This window comes from Haliotis rubra, unplaced genomic scaffold, assembly GCF_003918875.1.
Source record: "Haliotis rubra isolate DU_JTF1 unplaced genomic scaffold, ASM391887v1 Scf984, whole genome shotgun sequence".
Lineage (NCBI taxonomy): Eukaryota > Metazoa > Mollusca > Gastropoda > Lepetellida > Haliotidae > Haliotis > Haliotis rubra.
This window is the reverse complement of record NW_025767728.1, coordinates 34,825-59,646: the sequence shown is the minus strand read 5'-3', so window position 1 is coordinate 59,646 and position 24,822 is coordinate 34,825. Positions and strand designations below refer to the sequence as shown.

Sequence of the window (24,822 nt, the reverse complement as noted above, 5' to 3'; positions counted from 1 at the left end):
GACCAACTGAAGGACTGATGGACCAATAGACTGATGGACTGACTTAAGGACTGATGGACCAATAGATTGATAGACTGACTTACCTGTTCGAGCTGCCCGGAGATGTTCTTCTGACTCCTGGATGTTCTCCTCCAGTGTCTGCAGCTCCGTCCGACTTTCTGGAACATCACCACAACAACTCAGACATGGAGCCAGGCTCTCCAGCATCTTACAATGTGATGCCAATCAGCAGCAAAATGGTGTATATTTTTGTTATATGCAAAACTAAGAAACATGCAAGCTACCTGACTGTGGTCTGCAATCATCTCTTGACATGACAATGTAATAAACAATACTGAAAGCAAAGATCCACACCATCGCAGCACAATGACATGCTACCAACAGTTAGTCACACAGCCCCACCATCTAACCACACACCAGAGGCTGCACCCAGAATTCCTATGTGTTTCTACTGCAAGATGAGCTTCAGAGGCACAGATAAGCTGCGTATCTGTGTAAATTACACAAATATTTATGTGAAAACTCAACTCGTATTAAGTGTATTGCGTTCAAGTGTATTGTGTTCAAGTACACAATAAATTTGATCTTACATGCGTACACACAAAAATGTGATAGAAATTACCAAGGTCAGATCAAATAACTGAGGTATATTGAGAGATTCTATTTCCGGACATGAACTTGGCAGTCTTTCTTATTGTTTCTCATATTACAGATCAAATACGAATAACAAACATGTAAACCAACATCTAAACTTTATTATATTTTTACAATAATGGAAAATGGAAAATTACCCAGTTGTGTTTGAGTGAAGTGGGTACAATTTATTTGGTTACTCAAAGGAAAATAAGGATACCAAATTGAGATGAACACAAGCGAGTACATAACTCAATGACCCCAAAAGTTATCTGTAGCTCTGGACTTGATATACATTATGACAGCAGGAAGACTAAAAGTGCCATATTATGGTAGCAAGAAAAGAATTCATTCAGTCCCTGCATCACGACAGTAGTTACCTTTGACGTTCTGTTTGAGAGAGCTGACATCCTTCTGCATGAGTGACCTCTGATGATTGGAATCATCCATCTCTCGTTCACGCTGTCGGAGTTCCGACTCCACCCTCTCCAACCTGTCAGATGATGACTCAATCTTCTCATCCATGATCCGATGATTCCTACAACATACAATAAGTCACATTCCAAGACTTAGTACATTCCATGATCTGTCACATTATAACATTTCATTTTCACAAGGGGGAGGAATATTTATATATTACATGTACATGTATCTCAATAGGTTGAAACAAAGCTAGTCAGTTTCAGTTACACTTTATATTCTCTCGCCAGAAAGAAAGATTAGTAGTCACAGGCTACTGGACAAGTCGTTTTTCCCTCCCTGTGCCATCAACTGGAAGGCCAGCAGCACCCCCAGCTATCTGTCAACCCACCGTTTCATCTGGTTGAGCTTGTCGTCCAGGTTCTTGCAGTTCTCGTTCAGCATGTCCCGCTCTCGTACCAAGGTGGAGATACGGTCCTCTAGCGCCTGCTTCTCCAACGTCAGGTGGTCCACGTCCTGTCTCTCTCGTTCCAACGTCTGCCGCAACCTCTCCACCTCCGATGACTTCCTGTTGGTCTCGGTGCTCAGCTGTTCCAGTTCCGACTTCTCCTGTGAATATAAAAGTAACATTTGGGTTAATCAATAAATCCTTTTGCTGGACTTTGTTTTGAAAGCAGTGAGTTTTGTTTTACATCTGTTTTAGCAATATTCCAGCTGTGTCATGGCAGAAGACAACATGACGTCACTTCCTGTCAAGGCAGTGGTACTGGGGAGGTATTCAGACAGCTGAAGTCTTCACTTGCCATCATCCCGAGATGGGTACCACGTGTGAAACATGCTGTTAGACAATTTCAGATTTAAACTCCACATCAATCTTAATGATGGGTTAAACTATACATAAGTTAAAATTTCCAAAGGCAAACTGATTTAAGAATTAAGAATTTAAGATTTAAAATGATTTCCATTCAATAACTTATTCCATCGTAGGAAAATGTCCCTGACCTCTATCAGTGCCCTCTGTGTTTTCTCCAGCTCGGCGATCTTCAGGTTGTGTTGAGCCTTCAGGTTCTCCAGCTCTGTCTGCTCATACTTCTGCATCTCATACACATGCTTCAGCTCCGTCTTGTGCTTGTTGACCGAGCTGATGAGTCGCTGAAGGACTTCATCCTCCTGCTCCGTCTCCCCCTTCAGCCGAGCCAGCTCCGCCCGCTTCGACTTGATCAGATTCAGAATGTCCAACTTCTGCTGCTCAGTTGTCTTGATGTGTTCTCTCTGATCCTGTTGGCAATGAGATCATAAGTGTGTTGGCTAGGAGATCATAAGTGTGTTGGCAATGAGATCATAAGTGTGTTGGCTAGGAGATCATAAGTGTGTTGGCAATGAGATCATAAGTGTGTTGGCTAGGAGATCATAAGTGTGTTGGCTATGAGATCATAAGTGTGTTGGCTAGGAGATCATAAGTGTGTTGGCTAGAGATCATAAGTGTGTTGGCAATGAGATCATAAGTGTGTTGGCAATGAGATCATAAGTGTGTTGGCTAGGAGATCATAAGTGTGTTGGCTAGGAGATCATAAGTGTGTTGGCTAGGAGATCATAACTGTGTTGGCTAGGAGATCATAAGTGTGTTGGCTAGGAGATCATAAGTGTGTTGGCAATGACATCATAAGTGTGTTCGCAATGAGATCATAAGTGTGTTGCTAGAGATCATAAGTGTGTTGGCTAGAGATCATAAGTGTGTTGGCTAGGAGATCATAAGTGTGTTGGCAATGAGATCATAAGTGTGTTGGCTAGGAGATCATAAGTGTGTTGGCTAGGAGATCATAAGTGTGTTGGCAATGAGATCATAAGTGTGTTGGCAATGAGATCATAAGTGTGTTGGCAATGAGATCATAAGTGTGTTGGCTAGGAGATCATAAGTGTGTTGGCAATGAGATCATAAGTGTTGGCTAGGAGATCATAAGTGTGTTGGCAATGAGATCATAAGTGTGTTGGCTAGAGATCATAAGTGTGTTGGCTAGGAGATCATAAGTGTGTTGGCTAGGAGATCATAAGTGTGTTGGCTAGAGATCATAAGTGTGTTGGCAATGAGATCATAAGTGTGTTACGCAATGAGATCATAAGTGTGTCGCAATGAGATCATAAGTGTGTTGGCTAGGAGATCATAAGTGTGTTGGCAATGAGATCATAAGTGTGTTGGCTAGGAGATCATAAGTGTGTTGGCAATGAGATCATAAGTGTGTTGGCTAGGAGATCATAAGTGTGTTGGCTAGGAGATCATAAGTGTGTTGGCTAGAGATCATAAGTGTGTTGGCAATGAGATCATAAGCGTGTTGGCTAGGAGATCATAAGTGTGTTGGCAATGAGATCATAAATGTGTTGGCTAGGAGATCATAAGTGTGTTGGCTAGGAGATCATAAGTGTGTTGGCTAGGAGATCACTAAGTGTGTTGGCAAAGAGATCATAAGTGTGTTGGCAATGAGATCATAAGTGTGTGGCTAGGAGATCATAAGTGTGTTGGCTAGGAGATCATAAGTGTGTTGGCAATGAGATCATAAGTGTGTTGGCAATGAGATCATAAGTGTGTTGGCTAGGAGATCATAAGTGTGTTGGCAATGAGATCATAAGTGTGTTGGCAATGAGATCATAAGTGTGTTGGCTAGGAGATCATAAGTGTGTTGGCAATGAGATCATAAGTGTGTTGGCAATGAGATCATAAGTGTGTCGGCTAGAGATCATAAGTGTGTTGGCTAGGAGATCATAAGTGTGTTGGCAATGAGATCATAAGTGTGTGCTGGCAATGAGATCATAAGTGTGTCGGCTAGGAGATCATAAGTGTGTTGGCAATGAGATCATAAGTGTGTTGGCTAGGAGATCATAAGTGTGTTGGCTAGGAGATCATAAGTGTGTTGGCAATGAGATCATAACTGTGTTGGCAATGAGATCATAAGTGTGTTGGCAATGAGATCATAACTGTGTTGGCAATGAGATCATAAGTGTGTTGGCAATGAGATCATAAGTGTGTTGGCAATGAGATCATAAGTGTGTTGGCAATGAGATCATAAGTGTGTTGGCAATGAGTTCATAACACTGATGACAAACAGATAAAATGCAGGTGCTTCAGAACCCCCACCACAGACTACAACAATGAGAAGCCTACCCTGAGCTCCCTGTGCTTGCTGGTGATCTCCGTCTCAGCTTCTCTCAACACAGAGCTGAGGTCAGTCTGCCGTCTCTCCATCGCCTCAGTCATCAGCTGCAGCTCCGTCTTCTTCTTCCCCATCGTCTGGTCCAGCTTCTCCAGCTCTGCCCGCTGACTGTCCAGCTGAACACAGACAGACACCAGTCACAAAAACACTTCACACACAGACAGCTGAAGATGTTCTACATACTCAGTCAAGCTACAGTGTGCTGCTTAATGGAAAAAAACACTGTAATGGGTTAAACTGCAGCATGACCAATGCCATGGCCTCAGACCACATGACAGTGCTGAAGCCAACAGTATTTCAGCTACAATGTCAGTAGGAAGGCTTGAAGAGATGTACCTCACGGATGGTCATCAGAGTCCAGGATGTGAATGGTTTCTGGCACTATGCACATATGAAACTACATGACTGGCCTATCCACGATCAGTGGTAACAGCTTTCACACACAAACTGGTGACTGACTGAACAAGTATCATGTCTTGTTGTCAAGGCAACAAAGACTACTGAATAAGGGTTGTTGGACACATTAGTAGCTTGTTTGTATTTTTTACAGGTATAAAGTGTAATTCGGCCAAACTGATGTTCAAAATAGTTGAGTTAGTGTTCTTAATGCTGCAGTCAACACTATTTTGGCTACGTCAAAGGAGCCTGTAAACACCAGTGACACCCTGAACGGCCATGGCAGCCAAGTATTGGGCACATACCGTCCCACAGATCGGAAAGACAAGTCTGGGATTGAGGACATTTTTAGTCCGGAATCCCTATGGGGAACATATTTGATAACAACATATTTGATAACAACATATTGATAACAACATATTTGATAACAACATATTGATAACAACATATTTGATAACAACATATTGATAACAACATATTGATAACATATTGATAACAACATATTTGATAACATATTGATAACAATAACAACATATTGATAACAACATATTTGATAACAATAACAACATATTGATAACAATAACAACATATTGATAACAACATATTGATAACATATTTGATAACAACATATTGATAACAACATATTGATAACAACATATTTGATAACAACATATTGATAACAATAACAACATATTGATAACAACATATTGATAACAACATATTTGATAACAACATATTGATAACAACATATTGATAACAATAACAACATATTGATAACAACATATTGATAACAACATATTGATAACAATAACAACATATTGATAACAATAACAGCATATTGATAACAACATATTTGATAACAACATATTTGATAACATATTTGATAACAACATATTTGCAACACCAGGACCTGCAGCAAACAGACCAATCAACATCCAGAACATGCAAAGTGAGGTGAAACAAAGTCATTATGTCTTCGTCCTTCCATGGATGCTTTGATTATTTCTTGACGTTTATATATCGGCATTCTACTGCTGCTGCTGTCATTACTGCATGTTTCTAGCAATTTGTTATGAACCTGAATCAAAATAAACTAAACAGATCCAAACGTCTCACATTTTTTACAATTTGTAGTCTTTGCCATTTTGATGGATGTTACGCTAGTTAAAATATGTATCAAATGTTATGGACATAAAATGTGCGCAAATACAGTTACCTTTTGATCACAGGAAACAGATGATAATTTAACTTGACTTCTCACTGATAAACACTTTGCCAATGTGAAAAATGTCAATGTGCTAGTATTTCCCCAAATCATCGCGATTCCTATCGATCAGTCTTCAAAATCCTAGCATACTGGTCATTACTACGCTACTCAATCATCTATTATTATTATGATTATCCATGTTGGACGAAGACAATGAATGACGTTAACCCACCTGAGCTGTTGCCACACTAAACACACCATGCATCAGTTAGTATAGTATGAGGTTAGGATGAGCTGCAGTACCCAAGGTTAACACGTCCACGAGGTCAGAAGCAAACACAGCACACAGTAAGCCTTGCTAGCAGCTGAACACAGTAAGCCTTGCTGGCAGCTGAACACAGTAAGCCTTGCTGGCAGCTGAACACAGTCAGCCTTGCTGGCAGCTGAACACAGTAAGCCTTGCTGGCAGCTGAACACAGTAAGCCTTGCTGAACACAGTAAGCCTTGCTGGCAGCTGAACACAGTAAGCCTTGCTGGCAGCTGAACACAGTAAGCCTTGCTGGCAGCTGAACACAGTAAGCCTTGCTGACAGCTGAACACAGTAAGCCTTGCTGGCAGCTGAACACAGTAAGCCTTGCTGGCAGCTGAACACAGTAAGCCTTGCTGAACACAGTAAGCCTTGCTGGCAGCTGAACACAGTAAGCCTTGCTGACAGCTGAACACAGTAAGCCTTGCTGGCAGCTGAACACACACTGTTCCATGTTAAAAAAACCCAGACCAATTTTGACTTGTTTTACATAAAAATCAAGACTGTGTCAAAGTCTGTTTGACTGGAGCTGTCCTTCAAAGGACATTTTGTAAGTGACGTCCTTAATGAACCTGTTTTTGAAAGATGCATCTGTAAACCAAGAAACGTAATTGGTCCGGCCTTCTTTTTTTAACATTGACTTGATGGAGATAACTAATACAGTACAAAACACTGCTAGTAAATAAGGTGATAGTGTCATCCATTGTGGAACTGTCTCCAGTCACGTGACTGGAAACATCAACAGCTGCAAGATAATGAACAAAATATTCTTCCCTGAAATCATTTTATGCCCAAAATAGGTTATTGAACTTTAAACCAAAAAAAACCCAAAACAGTAAAAATTTGGCAAGAATAACTGTTTTGAAGCTATGTTTTGTCATTTTAAAAATATTCACACCCATAGATTGCTTGTAAAGAAACCATCATTCACAATCATGAGGAAAAACAAGGGAGAAAATCACGCAAAGGGGAGACAACCATGCAAAGGGGAGATAACCATGCAAAGGGGAGGTAACCATGCAAAGGGGCGCCATGCAAATTTTCCAAAACCATCACAAGAAATGAAACACACGTTAGGTCAAGGTCAGGTAAAAGTTCAAGGTCACTGAAGTAATACAAGAAGTACACACCTTGGAGCCCATGGCGCTCTTAACCTTGGAATACTGGTCAAGAAGTGAAGAATAATGGTCAAGACGATAACAGAATATCTAGTGCAAGGACATACTGGTCTAAGGGACTGATGGGATGATATTCCCGGACACATGTGTTACTAACTGAAAGTAATGTGAACAAATCATGAGTTCTTAGACTTTGTGAAGAATACATAAGTGAGTAGTACACGTGAATAATACATCTATAAAAGTGAATAAAGTCAAGCTGCTACTATTATTGTGAATATGGTGACAGCATGGGACTGCAGCATTCATGAGGATGAACGGTTGCCGTGACAACAACACGTACCTGATCTCGTAACCGTGACAACTCCATGCGTCGTTTTGACAAAATGTCGTCACTTTCTCGTAGAGCATCTACATGTTCCTTCTCCTTCATCTGGGATGTTTTCAGTTCCGAAGACACCCGATGCAAGCTGAAACCGAAATTCACACTTAATCAAACAAACATATTTTTGAAAATTTAATATTCATGACCATATTGGACCCACGCCTCACAAAGTAATACAACCAGTTATGTTTATGTATAATTATAACAATACAACATCTATTATATCATAATCAATAATTCACATGTTGGCTAAAATATTTAGATTTCCAACAAATGTTCTCTCACCACAAACGTATCTAACAGTTTTGAGGAAAACACTATACTTAGCAACTGCGTATGTATAAGACAGAAAAATGTTTGGGTTCGTTTGGGACCATTCATAATTTATAGCGGGGGGATGACGATTTTAAGGGCAGGTGGGAGGGTCATCAATTTTGTACATACACCTATTCAAAAATAATGCCTAAAAATTATGGGAAGGGGGAGGGTTCATTGATTTTGTACATGATCTGCAAGGGGGGGCACTTACTTAGTATGCAAATTTTGTTTTTGGGGGGTGGGTGGGGTGGGTGTGTGTGTTGTAATTCACATTGTACATGCTTCTCCATAAAAATCATCGTCACCCCATTGCCATAAATTATGAATGGTCCCTTAATGAGGCAGCCCAGACAGTAATCCAGCATTTATAGATTTATGGATGTAAATATCTGATACATATAATTATGTGACCTTGACTAACACAGTGAACAATAAGATGGTTACTATGATACTGGCAGCTTGACAACTAATATCACATCCAACATAGAAACAGGTATTGTCAATATCACCCTAACCACAAATGACTCACTTCTTTGTTGAGATTTTAAGTTTTGAGTCAACCTCTTTAAATTCGCTATCCTTCTTTGCCAAAACCTGAAACAGAAAACATGAGTGAGAACAGTCTTCGAGCAATATCACAGTAAGTCAGCTTAAAGAACGAGAGAGCCAGAGGTGATGCAGGTGGAAGGTTGTATATGTTTTCCATGGAATCCTAGAACCAGGCGAGCTGAAACGTGGTTTTACATGGCGTTACTGCACTTATAGAGCGGTGCGTGTTAAGGCAGGCGTGTTTTAATGCTGCTGACGTACCAAGCTGACCATTCCTTCTTCTATCCCCTGAATGCTCACAGCCAGGCAACAACAAACATCTTTTAGCTAATGAAGTTAGTTTTATGCCACACTCAGCCATATTCCAGCTATATGGTGGAGGTCTGTAAATAATCTAGTCTGAATTAGACAATCCAGTGATCAACAGCATGAGCATCGATCTTCGCAATTGGGATACAATGACATGTGTCAACCAAGTCAGTGAGCCTGATGACAAGTATGGGTTACTGAACATCAATTCCAACCCGGATCTACACGGGTCAAACATCTTTTGGGATGACAGACAGGGATTGAACCACTGACTTTCAAACACTCTATCGACTAGACCACAGAACTGAAGTCTGGCCAGACACTCTATCCACTAAACCATTTAATTGATCCAAGTATGGTTTATCAAACCACCGCCATGATCAAGGCACTTCTCCGATTGCCGAGGCATGTAACTCTGCCCTGCTCCAATGTAACTGAACCTGAGAAGATCCGGGTTAGAATATTGATCTTCAGCAACCCATGCTTGTCGTAAGAGGCGACAAACAGGAACGGGTGGTCAGACTCGCTGACTTGGTCGACACATGTCATCATATCTCAATTGCGTAGATCGATGCTCATGCTGTTGATCACTGGATTGTTTAAGTCAGACTAGATTATTTACAGACCGCCACCATACAGCTGGAATATTGCTGAGTGTGGTGTAAAACTAGACTGACTCTGATCAACTCTGATAACAACCCTCAATAAGTGATCTATATTTTACTAGAAATAATTCATGGCAGTAATTTCCAAGCGTGTGACTTCACATGACTTCTTCTCACCTGCATGACCTCATGAAGTAACTTCTCCTGCTTCTCCCTCTTCCTCTCCAGCCCCCGGACCTCGGTCCTGAGTGAAGCGAGCTGTTCCTGCGTCTTGACCAGCTGGATCCCAGACTCGGTGGCTCTCTTCTCAAGCTCCTTGGCCTCAAGAGCAGTGGTCTGCAGGTTGACTGAGGCAGTGTCGTACTTCTTCACAGTGTCACGGGCCTGGACACAGACAAGAGAAATACAAAATATAGAGGAACCATAAAAATAGAAATATAATACAACGGGGACACATGTAACAGGATCATGATTTTAATTGTTCTGATACATCACCTAAGATAAAACCACAATGTACAATAAAAGAAGAAATAAATAATAAACTTTCAAACAAAGGACATTTGGGAACAGAGCTCCAGATAAGATTTAGCTCATGTGGGTACTGTACCCACTGTATTTTTTTGGAGTGGGTATTATGAATGTTGAGTGGGTATTTCATTTTCCGTTACCCACTGCTTTCAAATATGTGCGTATTTCAGTCATTTTACTCACCTAAGTATTATGTCATTGAGTAAGTTTACTAAGCAGGTATGTTCTGCCTTATGTCATACCTAATCAAAACCAACTTAAATATAATGGAAATTATTTCATAAAAAATCACTCATCCTATACTGACAGTACAACACTTGTCCTTTACTATCAGTACAACTGATAGCAATCGATGTCTTTTTCATTACGCAAAGCGATTTTTATAAATATATTCCGTGACTCATTTGTTTTAAACTTTTATGTTATCTAACATTTTAAATGGGTAATTGGTAATGCTAGCAATTATTTTTCAGCTGTGAATTGGAAATTTTATATGCATTTTTACCCGGATACGCAGTTTATCTGGGCCTCTGTGGGAATAATTTGATATTATATTTATCACATTTTCAAAATCGTTGCCAATTCTGGGTGCCGTTGTACAAAACAACCTTAGTGCTAAGGTGATTGTAACTCCCATGCCTTAACACAGACTTACGACAGTCTTAGCGCTAAGGTTGTTTTGTAGAACGGCACCCTGGACACCAATCAGTTAATGATCTATAATACCTCTGTTAAAGAGAGCCACACATATACTGGCTCAAGCAATGAAGGGTCTTAATTCATTCTTAGGTCTCTTCAAATATTCTTTGATGATAGTCTTTGAATATATTAAAAAACAAAAGAGTTGAGATCCACAAAATGATCAACGATCTATGTCTGTTGTATCACCATAATTAAATGTAGATAAAATGAAGGACAAAGAATTTTTCTTTTTAGACAGTGTCAAACCAATCAACCTACCTTGAGCTAAACTGAAGTAGAGAGCGATATTTACTCCAACCATTTTAACTTTGTACAGCCATGACACAGGTAGAGAGTTATCTGCCCCTACCTGTTCGCGGGCATCCTTGAGGTCAGTGTTACACTCCTTCAACAGCTTGTCTGCCTCCCGTAACTGCCCGGTCCTCTTGGCGAGAGTCTTCTCCAGACACGCGATCTCATCCTGCAGGAATGTCTGACGGCTGCGACACTCCGACTCATCCAAGCTGTCGTCTTCTTCGTACTTCCTCTGTCTAAGGGGCAAATAGTTCAAGTTACTTATTTGTGCAGGCTTTAACAACACTGGCAGAACCTAAATGATACATAGTCAGAAAGTGATCAGACCCGAGGTATATGATATCATACTGCTTCACAATAGGCAATAGAACTGTAGCCTTGAAATAACTCTTGGAGATAACGTGAAATAACGGAGTCTGAAGCTGTGACACCGGTGGTTGAGATGATGATCAATCCATAAGTTGGTCAATCCATTGTCAAATACAGTAAAGCCTTGTTAATCCGACGGTTAGTGCAAATTCGTCCGTTTTCAATCGTCCGACTACTGAATCACGACTCCAAGTTCAAGCAAGAGTTGCTTCCCTTACTATTACAAAAACGACACGACTTGGATAAAACAAATAAGCATTTAATGTAAAGCTTATAAAACGATGAATAGCAAGCACAACAATAAATAATAATTACAGAAAAAGTCTTTCATAGTTGTTTTTTGTTCGCTTAACCTTCCTCATAGCAAAAGTCTTTCATAGTTGTTTGTGTTCTTTTTAACCTTCTTCATTGAATTCTTCACATCAATAATTTTACCGAGTCAACTTGTCACTTCCATGACACCGAAGTGTTTATTGTTTGAGGCCAGTTAAAAACATCGCCGGAGGTGTTGTTACGGTTCGTGAACACGACTTACAGCGTCCGGACTGTGAAGCAATTTACTGTTTATTTTACTGATTGGTGACAGCTACTTATCATCCGGGTTCCAGAAACCCGACTTCTGGATTATCGAGGCAAATTATATAGGCATAGATTGGTAACAAGCTGAAATCGTCCGGGAGGCTTAGACATCCGGATTATCGGGTCCGAACTAACGGGCTTCACTGTATTAGTTATAATGAGTGAGTGTGGTTTTACACCACTTTTAGCAGTATTGCAGCAATATCACAGTAGGACACCAGAAATGGGCTTCACATTGTACCCAGGCCTTCAGGGTGATGACTGAACACTCTAACCCTAGACTATACCTTATTATTTATAATGTGTTGAAAATTAAAAAGAAAAGGTATTGTGACTGTTAACCTTCTCTCACAGGAAGCTTGGGTTGTATACTCCCCAAGGAGTTGAGAATGACTTTCAATCCTGTACATTATATGTTAGTAAGACAAGTCAGTCCCATCCTTCATCTCCCACACTAAAAACTAGAATCACTGACTTGTTCTTGATGGTGCTCCTCATGTTCCTCATGCGGAGGAACTCCAGCTCCTCCTTGGCTGACGACCTCTTCTCCCGGATGCTCTTCTCATTATACTTCAGTTTCTTGAGGTTCTTCTTCTGCCTCTCAATGGCAAGGTCAAGGCCTTCCAGCTCATCTCGACGATCCTGCAGAATGACATTTCTGAATTATTTGGGTGCAGTTGAATTAAATGAATGCTGTAGATACACAATCTGACCCAACTAAGTTGCCTAATCTGACTCAATTTCTCTACCCCAGGTCCCTTTGGATATCATGGATTGAAGGTGTGCATGTGTTGACAGGGAAACACATGGGAACAAATCAGGCGAGCAAGACATCAGGGCCTAGATTTTCGAAGCTGTCTTAGCTCTAAGATAGTCGTAAGTGCCATACATTAACATTAACGACTATCTTAGCGCTAAGAGAGCTTCGAAAATCTAGGCCCTGGAAATTTGGAGGACTGGTTGTTTTGCTCTTGTAAAACCTGATTTCACATCATTTGTGGAAATTAAGTACCATAATGCATGACATCTATTTATGTGAAACACAGTACATTGAGGGCATGAATTCACATTAAAAATGCTCTCCTCCTTTCCCACCCGAAAGACCACCTCTCCCTCTCACCTCCAGCTCGGTCTTGAGTCTGTGGATGAGCCTCTTCTCTTCATCCATAATTATCTCCTCATGAATGTCCTGTAACCATAGCAACACTCATACTGAGCAGGTTCATCAGCAACCACTTGATTTACTTATATGTGAACTACGACAGACCGTATTACCCGAGGCAACGTATTTATCTTACCGCCATGTTAAATGTACAAACTATAATTTTATTTTATTTTAAAGATCACTACCGACTATATGACATGTAAACAAAATGGCGTCTGCCCCTCGACTGGATTATTTTAATCAGTGAAACATATTCTGACAAGGTTAACACTGCTATAAAAATGGTTAATTATGTTTAAGTTGAGTGTGCAAACGATTCAATGTATATAATAGTTTAAATAAAGAAGTGAAAGTCGGTAAAATAAATCTGTACGTAGTGAACTCAAAAACACCTAATCGAACGGTTTTCGAACTCCAGACTCTGCATGCGTCATATTATGACGTCATACGATTGTTAGCGATACAGCTTCTCAGCGGAGAGTTTTGCGGGTTACCGTGGCAGCAGGTAATATTTTTTCCAGTTGTCACCCTCCTGGGAGGGGTGACACGGAATCTTGTTAAAACGTCATTGACCACATTCTCTTCCCACAGAGGTTACTTGTCATATCTTCCTACGAACCTCTGTTCCAATACGGCCATATTTCCCGGTTCTCGTAAAATCCCCTAGCGGCAAAAGATCGCAACACGAATTATCTCCCTTCTTTCTATCCAATCAGAACACGTGTTACATCGACTTAGATTCAACTTGACTAACACAAGCAAATGCGGGGCCACAAATATCCCCCATCTGCCGGGGAATTGTGTTGATGTTACACACAAGACGTTTAATGGCTAGCTTGTCCGTTGTCTACGAGGGCGATGGAGACGCCACTGATCCGCCATAACATGACTGAGTTCTGTCTAGAGGAAACGTTTGCGCATCGCGCAGGGGAAGAAATTTAGTTTTTCTCGAAGCATACGGAAATTACCGAGGCCTTGCGAATGGTCACTTTTGAAACAACGTCGCTGATTGCACAACTAACTCTGATTGTCTCCAATCACGAGTCTTGAGCGCTCACACCACGAAAGGGCCGTATTAGAACAGAGGTTACGTGGGAAGATATGACAGGAGTAACCTCTGTGGGAAGAGAATGCATTGACCAATGAAATTAAAGTATTTCACAATTAAGATAACAAGCAGTGTCTGAAACCCAATACCATTTGGAAAAACCATATAGAGAAATCCTTGTAATATAAAACCCATCTTCAGTACATTTACTGTTTGGAACATCCTCAGAAAATTAAAGGACATTACATTTTTACAGCTCTTGTTAATCTGACCTATTTCTTTGCACTTCCTGTCTGGATTAGCAAGGGTTCAATGTGACCTATGCTGTTGCACTCTCCTACCCAGTGCTCCATGCGGCAAGCCAGCATAGTATCTCTGCCACAGGCCAGAAAGATGACGATTCATCGCATCTTACACAGTCCATTTAATATAATCTACATATTTCTTAACTCTTTTATTTTTGATGAGTCTACACATCTAACTAAACATCTTTGATAGAATGGTTAGTTTCACCGAGAAAATATCCTAAAACATGTAACACTATTTCGATTTGCGTAGTGATCCTTCGTTTACATATAGGTTGTACGGCTCCACATGCTGTCCTGTCATAAACCTAACTGTCGAAGTTGTGGAAGAATATATATGTAACAATGTAAAACATTATGAAGAGCGAGCCGAAAAGCTTGCCTAAGACCAGTCTCTTCTTATTGTGAATATGCGCGCTTGTTTACAAACAAGAGAAAACTCCGGTCACGTGATATGCAAATTAGCCTGTGGCAGTGATGTTATGCTGAGTCATCACTGTGCCGGAGTGTGATGCTGTTGCCGTATCACACCAAGAACTTCATCACAAGAAGTTATCCATGTAATCTGTAGTAATGATGTGTCAATATCACAAACCTCTTGATGTGAAATCTTGATTTGAACTTTTCTCAGTTTCTCCTGCAGTTCAGCAATGTAGTCCTCCTGTAGAACACAACACAAGATTAAACTTCAATGCTAAAACAGCCATGAACCAGGAAAATGTGAACTTTCCAAATAATAAGTTGGAAGGAGTAAGAATATACTTTGAAACGTCGTGACCCGTCACAATAAAGTTGACATCCATAAAATTCTTGCCTGTATGTGCATCACTTCTAAATGCCCTTCAAAGAACCTAAGACTAATCAAATTAATAATCCAAGCCTAAATATTTAACATTTATTTTTAAACATTTGTGTTTACTTAACACATGCACAAATGTACATCCATAGTTAAGCTTAGCTTATGTAGACAGCTTGGGTAGTTCTGGAGCTTTGAGGGTGATGGCTATTGTCACTGGGTCGGTGACTGGCTTGGCCTGTGATTAGGGTCTTATTGTTCTCTGGTTCTGTATGATCTCGTCAATCATGTCGATACCCTGGTCAGAATTGGAGTGGTCAGTTGGCATATTTCACTCTACATCTTCTAAGGGCAGTTCTCTTTACTGTGTCACAAAGGGTAAGTTCATTTGATTTATACTTTAATTTTCAAGAAACTTATGTCACTCATAGCTGAAGCACTTTTGTATTTAGCTAGCACTTATTCTATATCCTGTAATGTATTCTTAATTTAACTCTTTGTTTATTTACTATACTTCAGAAATAATTATTTCTCATCATCTGTAATAAGGAATCATTGGAAAGATTTCCGACCATAACCTGCACTTTTTTTAATCATGCTATGCCTAAGAATAGACGTTTTATATTCTAAAAAACAAAATTAACCCTAACCATAAACCCTCAAAGGAAACCTAATTCAAATAGTATACATTTCAAGCGGGTTATGGGCGGAACTCTTACTGGATCATTTAGTTCGTATTTTTAAAGAAATAGAATTGTTTCATAAATTCTAACTAACATGTGTTCTATACAATGCATTCCTTATGGTGCATTAACTTAGCTACAGAAATTGATAGTGGCTTGGTCCTTTGATGTGTCCGCATGGTCGCTTGCATGATGGCCTAAACATAATGGTTGCTGGCAATGCCTTGTTGGGTGTAGTGATGTTATATTATCTCAGACCATTAGAGTAATGACAACCAGCCCTTAACGTTTACGACTGATATATAAAGGTCATTACAGATATGAAAGCCCAAACCCATGTTCCAACATAATCTTAATGCCGCAATGATAAGCCTAATCTAAACAGTAGAGTTATAATCATCATAGTGCTAAGATCGCTCGTTGACAACTGAGCCCCAGAACTGTTAACCTTTAGTCTGGAGAATTAATTTCAGTGTAAGGCGCTGTGAACAGGGTGAGTGAGTTCGAACAGTTGGGGCGTCATTTAATATGGAACAACTGAACCAATAATATGCACCTTTATACTAGATAGAAAAATGAACATAATTATTCAAAATATGTGGGGATGTCATTATGCAACTGTCCTGTTGAACAGGTTTGATAGCAGCATTCACAAGATAAAACAAAGTATTTTTAGCACTTTGATTGTACTTCCCATATTTTTACACATTTAGGATAGAAACAGTGTTCAGATCACTTTCTGAAACACATGCCAAGGAACTGATAAACTCTCATGCTTCACAGACTTAGGACAGAAATAGTGCTAACAAAGTAACATGGCTTTGTGAAATGGGGCCCAATAAAATCAATAACAAAACACTCACCCTGACGAAGTCCCACATCCAGTCTATCATATCTCCATTGATTTATTATCACTTGTGTTCTATGAAAGCCAATATCCTTCAATAACGCACATGCAAGTTAGAGTGGCCCCCACACTGGGAGATATTTACAACCCACTACTGTGGTAGGACACTACAGGCAGGTTCAATCTCAGGGTTAAGAGTGTGCTAATGTCCTTTCTGTGTTGACTGTTGAGGAGACAATTCCACACTGAACAGATAAGAGTTATTAAACACAAACAACAGCCATGTCTGTTGACATACTACGACTGTTGACTTTACACGATTTGGGTTGACAGTTTACTGTGATTATACTGATAGCGATCAGGGCCTCGATTTAGTGCTTTACTTGCAGATGCTAGCCAATATGAATGCAACGTAGTTATTAGTCTAACTTGCACCAGGTGCAGGTCAATTTGTGAGTGGGGAAACTTCTGAATTAAAGATTTATGAATGGTAATTCTAACAGTGATACAGGTGTTAAATGACAATGTGTCCCAGTAAGATAGAGGTGTTATGACATAGTGTCTCAGTAAGATAGAGGTAGTATGACATGTGTCTCAGTAGGATAATGTATTATGACGTGTGTCTCAGTAAGATACAGGTATTATGGCAAGTGTCTCAGTAAAATACAGGTGTTATGACATAGTGTCTCAGTAAGATACAGGTGTTATGACATAGTGTCTCAGTAAGATACAGGTGTTATGACATAGTGTCTCAGTAAGATACAGGTGTGATGACAGTGTCTCAGTAAGATACAGGTGTTATGACATAGTGTCTAAGTAAGATACAGGTGTTATGACAGTGTCTCAGTAAGATACAGGTATTATGACATAGTGTCTCAGTAAGATACAGGTGTTATGACATAGTGTCTCAGTAAGATACAGGTGTTATGACATAGTGTCTCAGTAAGATACAGGTGTTATGACATAGTGTCTCAGTAAGATACAGGTGTTATGACATAGTGTCATTGTCTCAGTAAGATACAGGTGTTATGACATTGTGTCTCAGTAAGATACAGGTGTTATAAGTAAGATACATGTAGTATGACACAGTGTCTCAGTAAGATACAGGGTAATTATAAGGTACAGGTTTATGACATAGTGTCTCAGTAAGATACAGGTGTTATGACATAGTGTCTCAGTGTGACATAGTGTCTCAAGATACAGGTGTTATGACATTGTGTCTCAGTAAGATAAGGTGTATGACATTGGTAGTATGAGGTAGTATGACATAGTGTCTCAGTAAGATACAGGAATTATGACATAGTGTCTCAGTAATTGCAATTAATCATCAAAGCATAACAAATGCCAATTTATGACCTTGTGATACCTTTGTTGATCACTATCATAGTCAACAGTGCCTAAAACAGAACAGACATACAATGACATACAAAACAGAACATATAAAGTCACATACAGAAAGAGAACAGACATACTCACACACACAGAGCTGCCTCGCATACAGAACGGACCAGAACAGCACCTACCAGGTCATGATGCTCTGGGACGTTACAGAACAGATAGCTGTCATCATCCACAGCAACTCCGTCTCCTCCATTCTTCAGAATTCCCCTGGGAGCTACCGGAGACTCCATGGCAACAGATCCTGTTGGATAGCAACACAATATATTCAGTACACCACCAGCACAAAACACAAACTGTCCAACACTATGCTTCCTCCCAAAGCCTGAGAAACTCAGGCCATCTTGTATCCACAGACGCTTCTGCTACTCCATGTTGACAGAAGTTTGAATTTATTCACACCTCAAATTCAGTTATCTCCCTTATGGTCATACCAGAATGAGAATCCTTTCTCCCAGCTGGGTCTTGTTAGCCCGCGTTGTTCAGGTCGGACAGATTATAGAATTACAGCAAGACGAGATCATGTGACTTGTCATGCCCGGGCAAGTATGAATGAGGCATTAGAAGTGTGTCAGGTTTTGCCGCCAGTCAGACAACTGTGGTGACCAGAATTAGAGGGGAGGATTTGTTGGGGATAATCTTATGGGAGCCACCGTAAGAAGAGATCACAGCGAGATTAAATTTCGGATAAAAGCATTGCCATGAATGAATTTTTCGACCAATTACATTTTTTAGATTCTTTCGTAATGCAGGGATTTAAGTCTTCTAATTTGCTAAACGAATTAATATTGTGGTTTAAATCATTAATTGGTTAATGAGGTATAGTCTTACTTGAACCTAATTAGCAATTGTCAAATAGAACTACTGCAATTCAGTTCAAAGATTAACATCTAATAATAATCGTATAGAGTCGTTAGTGACCTTTAAATATCCATTAATACCGTCTTATCAACATATCTTTAATTAATCACTTTATAACTCTTTATTTCATGTGACCTTATTCTGAAATGACAAATGTTTAGAACAATTATCACAAAGCATAACATTTAAAAAGCCTGTCTAGGAAATAGACAACCTCACACTGAACATATTCAAAATGATATTGAAAAAAAAATAATACAATTTGAAAACACACATCCATGACATTTTATATCTTTGAATTGGAAGCCCATCATGACCTAAATTTGTACTCAAAATTGTAAATAAACAAATCTCAACACCCCCCCCACCCCAAAGCATTTAAGTTGACACATTCAGTACAATTTGATATTTTAATTGTGAAATTAATCACTTTTTTTATAAGATAACCAAAGTGAAAATACAATGAAACCCATAAAGCCTGAGGGTGAAGCTATACCATTGACTTCTTGATACAAGCACCTGTCTATTAAGCAAAGATCAGTGTTGTTTACACAAACACTGACCCTGTTTAACCTGGTCGGGATCAAAGTCCAGTGTGTCAGAACTCAGGTGCCATGTACAGAACCATACAGCAGATCCACTTATCTTCATAGATATCAGGGGTTTTGTCCTTTCATGGCCTGTGTATGATATACTGTTGTATCTATCTTCATATATATTCTTTCTAGTTGTCTTCACAGGGTATTGTCCTGGTCTGTGTACCATATACTAGCGTATCTATCTTCATATATATTCTTTCTAGTTGTCTTCACAGGGTATTGTCCTGGTCTGTGTACCATATACTGTCGTATCTATCTTCATATATATTCTTTCTAGTTGTCTTCACAGGGTATTGTCCTGGTCTGTGTACCATATACTGTTGTATCTATCTTCATATATATTCTTTCTAGTTGTCTTCACAGGGTATTGTCCTGGTCTGTGTACCATATACTGTTGTATCTATCTTCATATATATTCTTTCTAGTTGTCTTCACAGGGTATTGTCCTGGTCTGTGTACCATATACTGTCGTATCTATCTTCATACATATTCTTTCTAGTTGTCTTCACAGGGTATTGTCCTGGTCTGTGTACCATATACTGTCGTATCTATCTTCAAACATATTCTTTCTAGTAGTCTACACAGGGTATTGTCCTGGTCTGTGTACCATATACTAGCGTATCTATCTTCATACATATTCTTTCTAGTTGTCTTCACAGGGTATTGTCCTGGTCTGTGTACCATATACTGTCAGATCTATCTTCATATATATTCTTTCTAGTTGTCTTCACAGGGTATTGTACTGGTCTGTGTACCATATAATAGATATCTATCCTGGTCTGTGTACCATATACTGTCATTATCTATCTTCATATATATTCTTTCTAGTAGTCAACACAGGGGTATTGTCCTGGTCTGTGTACCATATACTGTCGTATCTATCTTCATCTTCTATATATATTCTTTCTAGTAGTCTACACAGGGTATTGTCCTGGTCTGTGTACCATATACTAGCTGCGTATCTATCTTCATATACATATTCTTTCTAGTGGTCTTCACAGGGTATTGTCCTGGTCTGTGTACCATATACTGTCGTATCTATCTTCATATATATTCTTTCTAGTAGTCTACACAGGGTATTGTCCTGGTCTGTGTACCATATACTGTCATCTATCTATCTTCATATATATTCTTTCTAGTAGTCTACACAGGGTATTGTCCTGGTCTGTGTACCATATACTAAGCATTATCTATCTTCATATATATTCTTTCTAGTAGTCTACACAGGGGTATTGTCCTGGTCTGTGTACCATATACTAAGCGTTATCTATCTTCATATATATTCTTTCTAGTTGTCTTCACAGGGGTATTGTCCTGGTCTGTGTACCATATACTGTCGTATCTATCTTCATATATATTCTTTCTAGTTGTCTTCACAGGGTATTGTCCTGGTCTGTGTACCATATACTGTCGTATCTATCTTCATATATATTCTTTCTAGTTGTCTTCACAGGGTATTGTCCTGGTCTGTGTACCATATACTGTCATTATCTATCTTCATACATATTCTTTCTAGTTGTCTTCACAGGGTATTGTCCTGGTCTGTGTACCATATACTGTCGTTATCTATCTTCATATATATTCTTTCTAGTAGTCTTCACAGGGTATTGTCCTGGTCTGTGTACCATATACTGTTGTATCTATCTTCATATATATTCTTTCTAGTTGTCTTCACAGGGTATTGTCCTGGTCTGTACCATGTACCATATACTGTCATTATCTATCTTCATATATATTCTTTCTAGTTGTCTTCACAGGGTATTGTCCTGGTCTGTGTACCATATACTGTCGTATCTATCTTCATATATATTCTTTCTAGTTGTCTTCACAGGGTATTGTCCTGGTCTGTGTACCATATACTGTCGTATCTATCTTCATATATATTCTTTCTAGTTGTCTTCACAGGGTATTGTACTGGTCTGTGTACCATATACTAGCATAAGGACATGGAAAAATGCCATGATATTGAGAGTGATCTAGACTTGTTCTAAGACATATATTCTGCCAAGTCTGCAGTCATTCAAAATTTGAAAAAGTTGAATGGAAAAATTGCCCATTTATTATCATTATAGTACTAATCTTACGTCATTTTCTTTTTCAATGAAAAAAGGACAAATAAACTAAATTTTATATCATTCATTTGATAAATCTCAAAATACAAATCTCCAAATTTTCAATGACATAATTATATTTTCCCAATCTACCAGCCAATGGCATTGGGACAATCTAGCTTAGAATCTTTGATAAATCCCTGTAATACACAATTGGACCAGGTTAAGCACCACTATTTTTCATAACCAGTTTATTGCATTTATTTTCTGACAACATTTTGTGTAGAAGTAACACACCTATATCAAAATACAGAGAAGACATCTGTGTTGTGACACGTCCTGTTACTGTTTCATGGCAATTACTATTTCACATCCCTTTTGACTGTAACCCAGCTTATTTTCTCAGTAGGGTAGAACTCCGTGTATATGACCATCTAGACACAAACTGTTTCACCAATTTTTCATCAAGTATATCTGAGCATTTTTGACAATGACATCAATGTCGATTGTGGATATTTCCAAAATAAACATGGAAATTTTAGATAGAGAACCAAACAAGGGTTGGAGTATAATGATATTTATGTGTTTATTTGCCAAATCCACTCCCTACAGAAAGCTTAAAGTGCTACATTATGACCTCAAGCAATAACCAGAGTGCATTTTCAGTCCTTGTTTCATTCCTTAATCTGGGCAAAGACAGGGAAACAACAAGTACCATCTGTAAACATCTTTGGGTTTTGAGCCACCAAGACTTCCCAACTTTCCCTGGCTGACAGATAAAGGGTCAAAACTGAAAGATCTTGGATTCAAACCAATGACCAAAGGATCCTGACACAGCAAGGGCAGGCAACTCTAACCACAGCACCTCACACAAATGGGCCTACTGTCTTGATTTGGATATAATATGCAGACAGTTAATGACATCAACTAACATGAAGTGATGTAAACTAATATTTTTAGTCCAATCCAATAGTCAAAAAAGTGTTAAAATGGAAAATTTCTACCACTCCTTAGGATACCTTAACTAAAAAGCAGTTTGGCAAGGACTAATGCCAAGTTCTAATGCTGACATACTTACTTAAAGTCACATAACGTGTCTACATACAAGTGTTGGTGAAGTATTGTGACTACACAGGCGTAATGTCCGCAGCACACCTCTCATACAACTGTAATCCTGATTGGCACCCCAGTCTGATTCCACGGCCGACCACAACTAGTTACAATGTAATTATGTGACTGGAGTTAACTCCTTCTGACCTACAGGTTCACTCAAGGACTATACACAGGTAACTCAGCTGTAATTGCTCTGCCAAGAAAAGGCCTTTCACTACAGGTTGAAAGGAGATTCTACAGATCCACCGAGCACCCTTGGCAGCACATACACCTTGATCACAGACCAGTACAGAGCGTCAGGCACAAGGGACATACACCTTGATCACAGACCAGTACAGACTGTCAGGCACAAGGGACATACTATAAGCCGCAACGTCGTCTGTGGCAGCTGGGTTTTTAAAAATAATTTTCTGTAAGTTTGACCCCCCAAAATATTTCCTGAGATGTCCTGAGAAAATGTCTTGTTAAAATGATTTTATGTATCATGTTGATGGAGTGAAAGGACATTACAGAAGTCCTACAAACAGGCACATCCACAATCATTAGTCACACGTACTTGTTACATAACAGCCACTTTGACCCCTGATCCTTTGAACTAAATTTCATGAAGCAACTGATTGACAGATCAGATTACTGTTCAGACTAGCCCAGGAATATCTGGGTTACTATGACAACCCATGCTTGTCGTAAGGCGTAGCTGAGGGAATTGGGTGTGGAGACTCCATAATTTGCAGACTGACGTCCTGTACTTGGAATATTGCTGAGTACAGCTAGAAATAACAAACAAAATTAAGACCATTTACCATTTGCAGAGATGACAACCCCAAAGTGTTGCAAATAGTAGTTTCAAGAATCAAAATTAGTAGTTTGACCATAAAATTAGTAGTCGACTAAATACTTAAAATCATGATATATTCTGAGAAAGAGTGAGTAGTTTATGCCGCTTTTAGCAATATTCCAGCAATATCACGGCAGGGAACACCAGAAATGAGCTTTACACATTGTACCCATTTGGGGAATCAAACCCGGGTCTTCAGGATGACGAGAGAACACCTGAACCACTAGGCTACCCCGCCCTCCCCTGAGAAAGATATGACATTAATCAAGAGTATGCTTCAATTTCACAACACCAGATTTCCAAATTACTCGTATCAGCATTACATTTCTTCTTCTTGTCTCTTTTTGGCGAAAATTTATTTAATCAACAAAAATATGTTTTTGTCTATATATCCGAATTTTAATTATTTTTTTTCAAATTTCGAAGAATTTCTAGTGTAATCGTATTGGCGTAGTTTGAGGCTAAAAATCGTAGAGGTCGCCATCTCTGCATTTGACATTGTTTGTAAAGGGCTTAGATGCCAGTTACAAACAAACTTCCAGTTTCCTTACTGGCCCATAATTTTCCCACAGAAACATTTAGTACATCCATTGTTTGTTAACAGAAACAGTGAGCATATCCATTGTTTGTCAAAAGAAACAGTGAGCATATCCATTGTTTGTCAACAGAAACAGTGAGCATATCCATTGTTTGTCAACAGAAACAGTGAGCATATCCATTGTTTGTCAACAGAAACAGTGAGCATATCCATTGTTTGTCAACAGAAACAGTGAGCATATCCATTGTTTGTCAACAGAAACAGTGAGCATATCCATTGTTTGTCAACAGAAACAGTGAGCATATTCATTGTTTGTCAACAGAAACAGTGAGCATATTCATTGTTTGTCAACAGAAACAGTGAGCATATCCATTGTTTGTCAACAGAAACAGTGAGCATATCCATTGTTTGTCAACAGAAACAGTTTGTCAGAAACATATATCCATTGTTTGTCAACAGAAGTGAGCAGTGAACAGATACATATCCATTGTTTGTCAAAAGAAACAGTCAATAACAGTGTCAGCAGACACAGTCTGCATAACCATTGTTTGTCAACAGAAACAGTCTGCATAACCATTGTTTGTCAGAAACACAGAGCATAACCATTGTTTGTCAACAGAAACAGTCTGCATAACCATTGTTTGTCAGAAACACA

At 39.2% G+C, this 24,822-nt stretch overlaps 1 protein-coding gene across 2 annotated transcripts in view; it reads right to left on the bottom strand.

Moving 5' to 3' along the window:
• LOC124265561 (centriolin-like) overlaps window positions 1-24,822 on the bottom strand; it is a 29,387-nt gene that overhangs the window by 987 nt on the left and 3,578 nt on the right. Inside the window, exons 2-15 of one of the 2 annotated variants that reach the window (XM_046700346.1) lie at window positions 18,293-18,411; window positions 15,039-15,104; window positions 13,046-13,114; window positions 12,401-12,567; window positions 11,033-11,213; window positions 9,631-9,837; window positions 8,520-8,584; window positions 7,631-7,757; window positions 7,300-7,332; window positions 4,211-4,375; window positions 2,056-2,331; window positions 1,445-1,662; window positions 1,014-1,171; window positions 84-158 (exon numbers count right to left, since the gene is read on the bottom strand). In XM_046700346.1, coding sequence (XP_046556302.1) covers window positions 84-158; window positions 1,014-1,171; window positions 1,445-1,662; window positions 2,056-2,331; window positions 4,211-4,375; window positions 7,300-7,332; window positions 7,631-7,757; window positions 8,520-8,584; window positions 9,631-9,837; window positions 11,033-11,213; window positions 12,401-12,567; window positions 13,046-13,114; window positions 15,039-15,104; window positions 18,293-18,411 — 1,926 coding nt within the window. The remainder of the gene's footprint in view (window positions 1-83; window positions 159-1,013; window positions 1,172-1,444; window positions 1,663-2,055; window positions 2,332-4,210; window positions 4,376-7,299; window positions 7,333-7,630; window positions 7,758-8,519; window positions 8,585-9,630; window positions 9,838-11,032; window positions 11,214-12,400; window positions 12,568-13,045; window positions 13,115-15,038; window positions 15,105-18,292; window positions 18,412-24,822) is intronic. The other variant, XM_046700347.1, reaches the window with a different exon arrangement.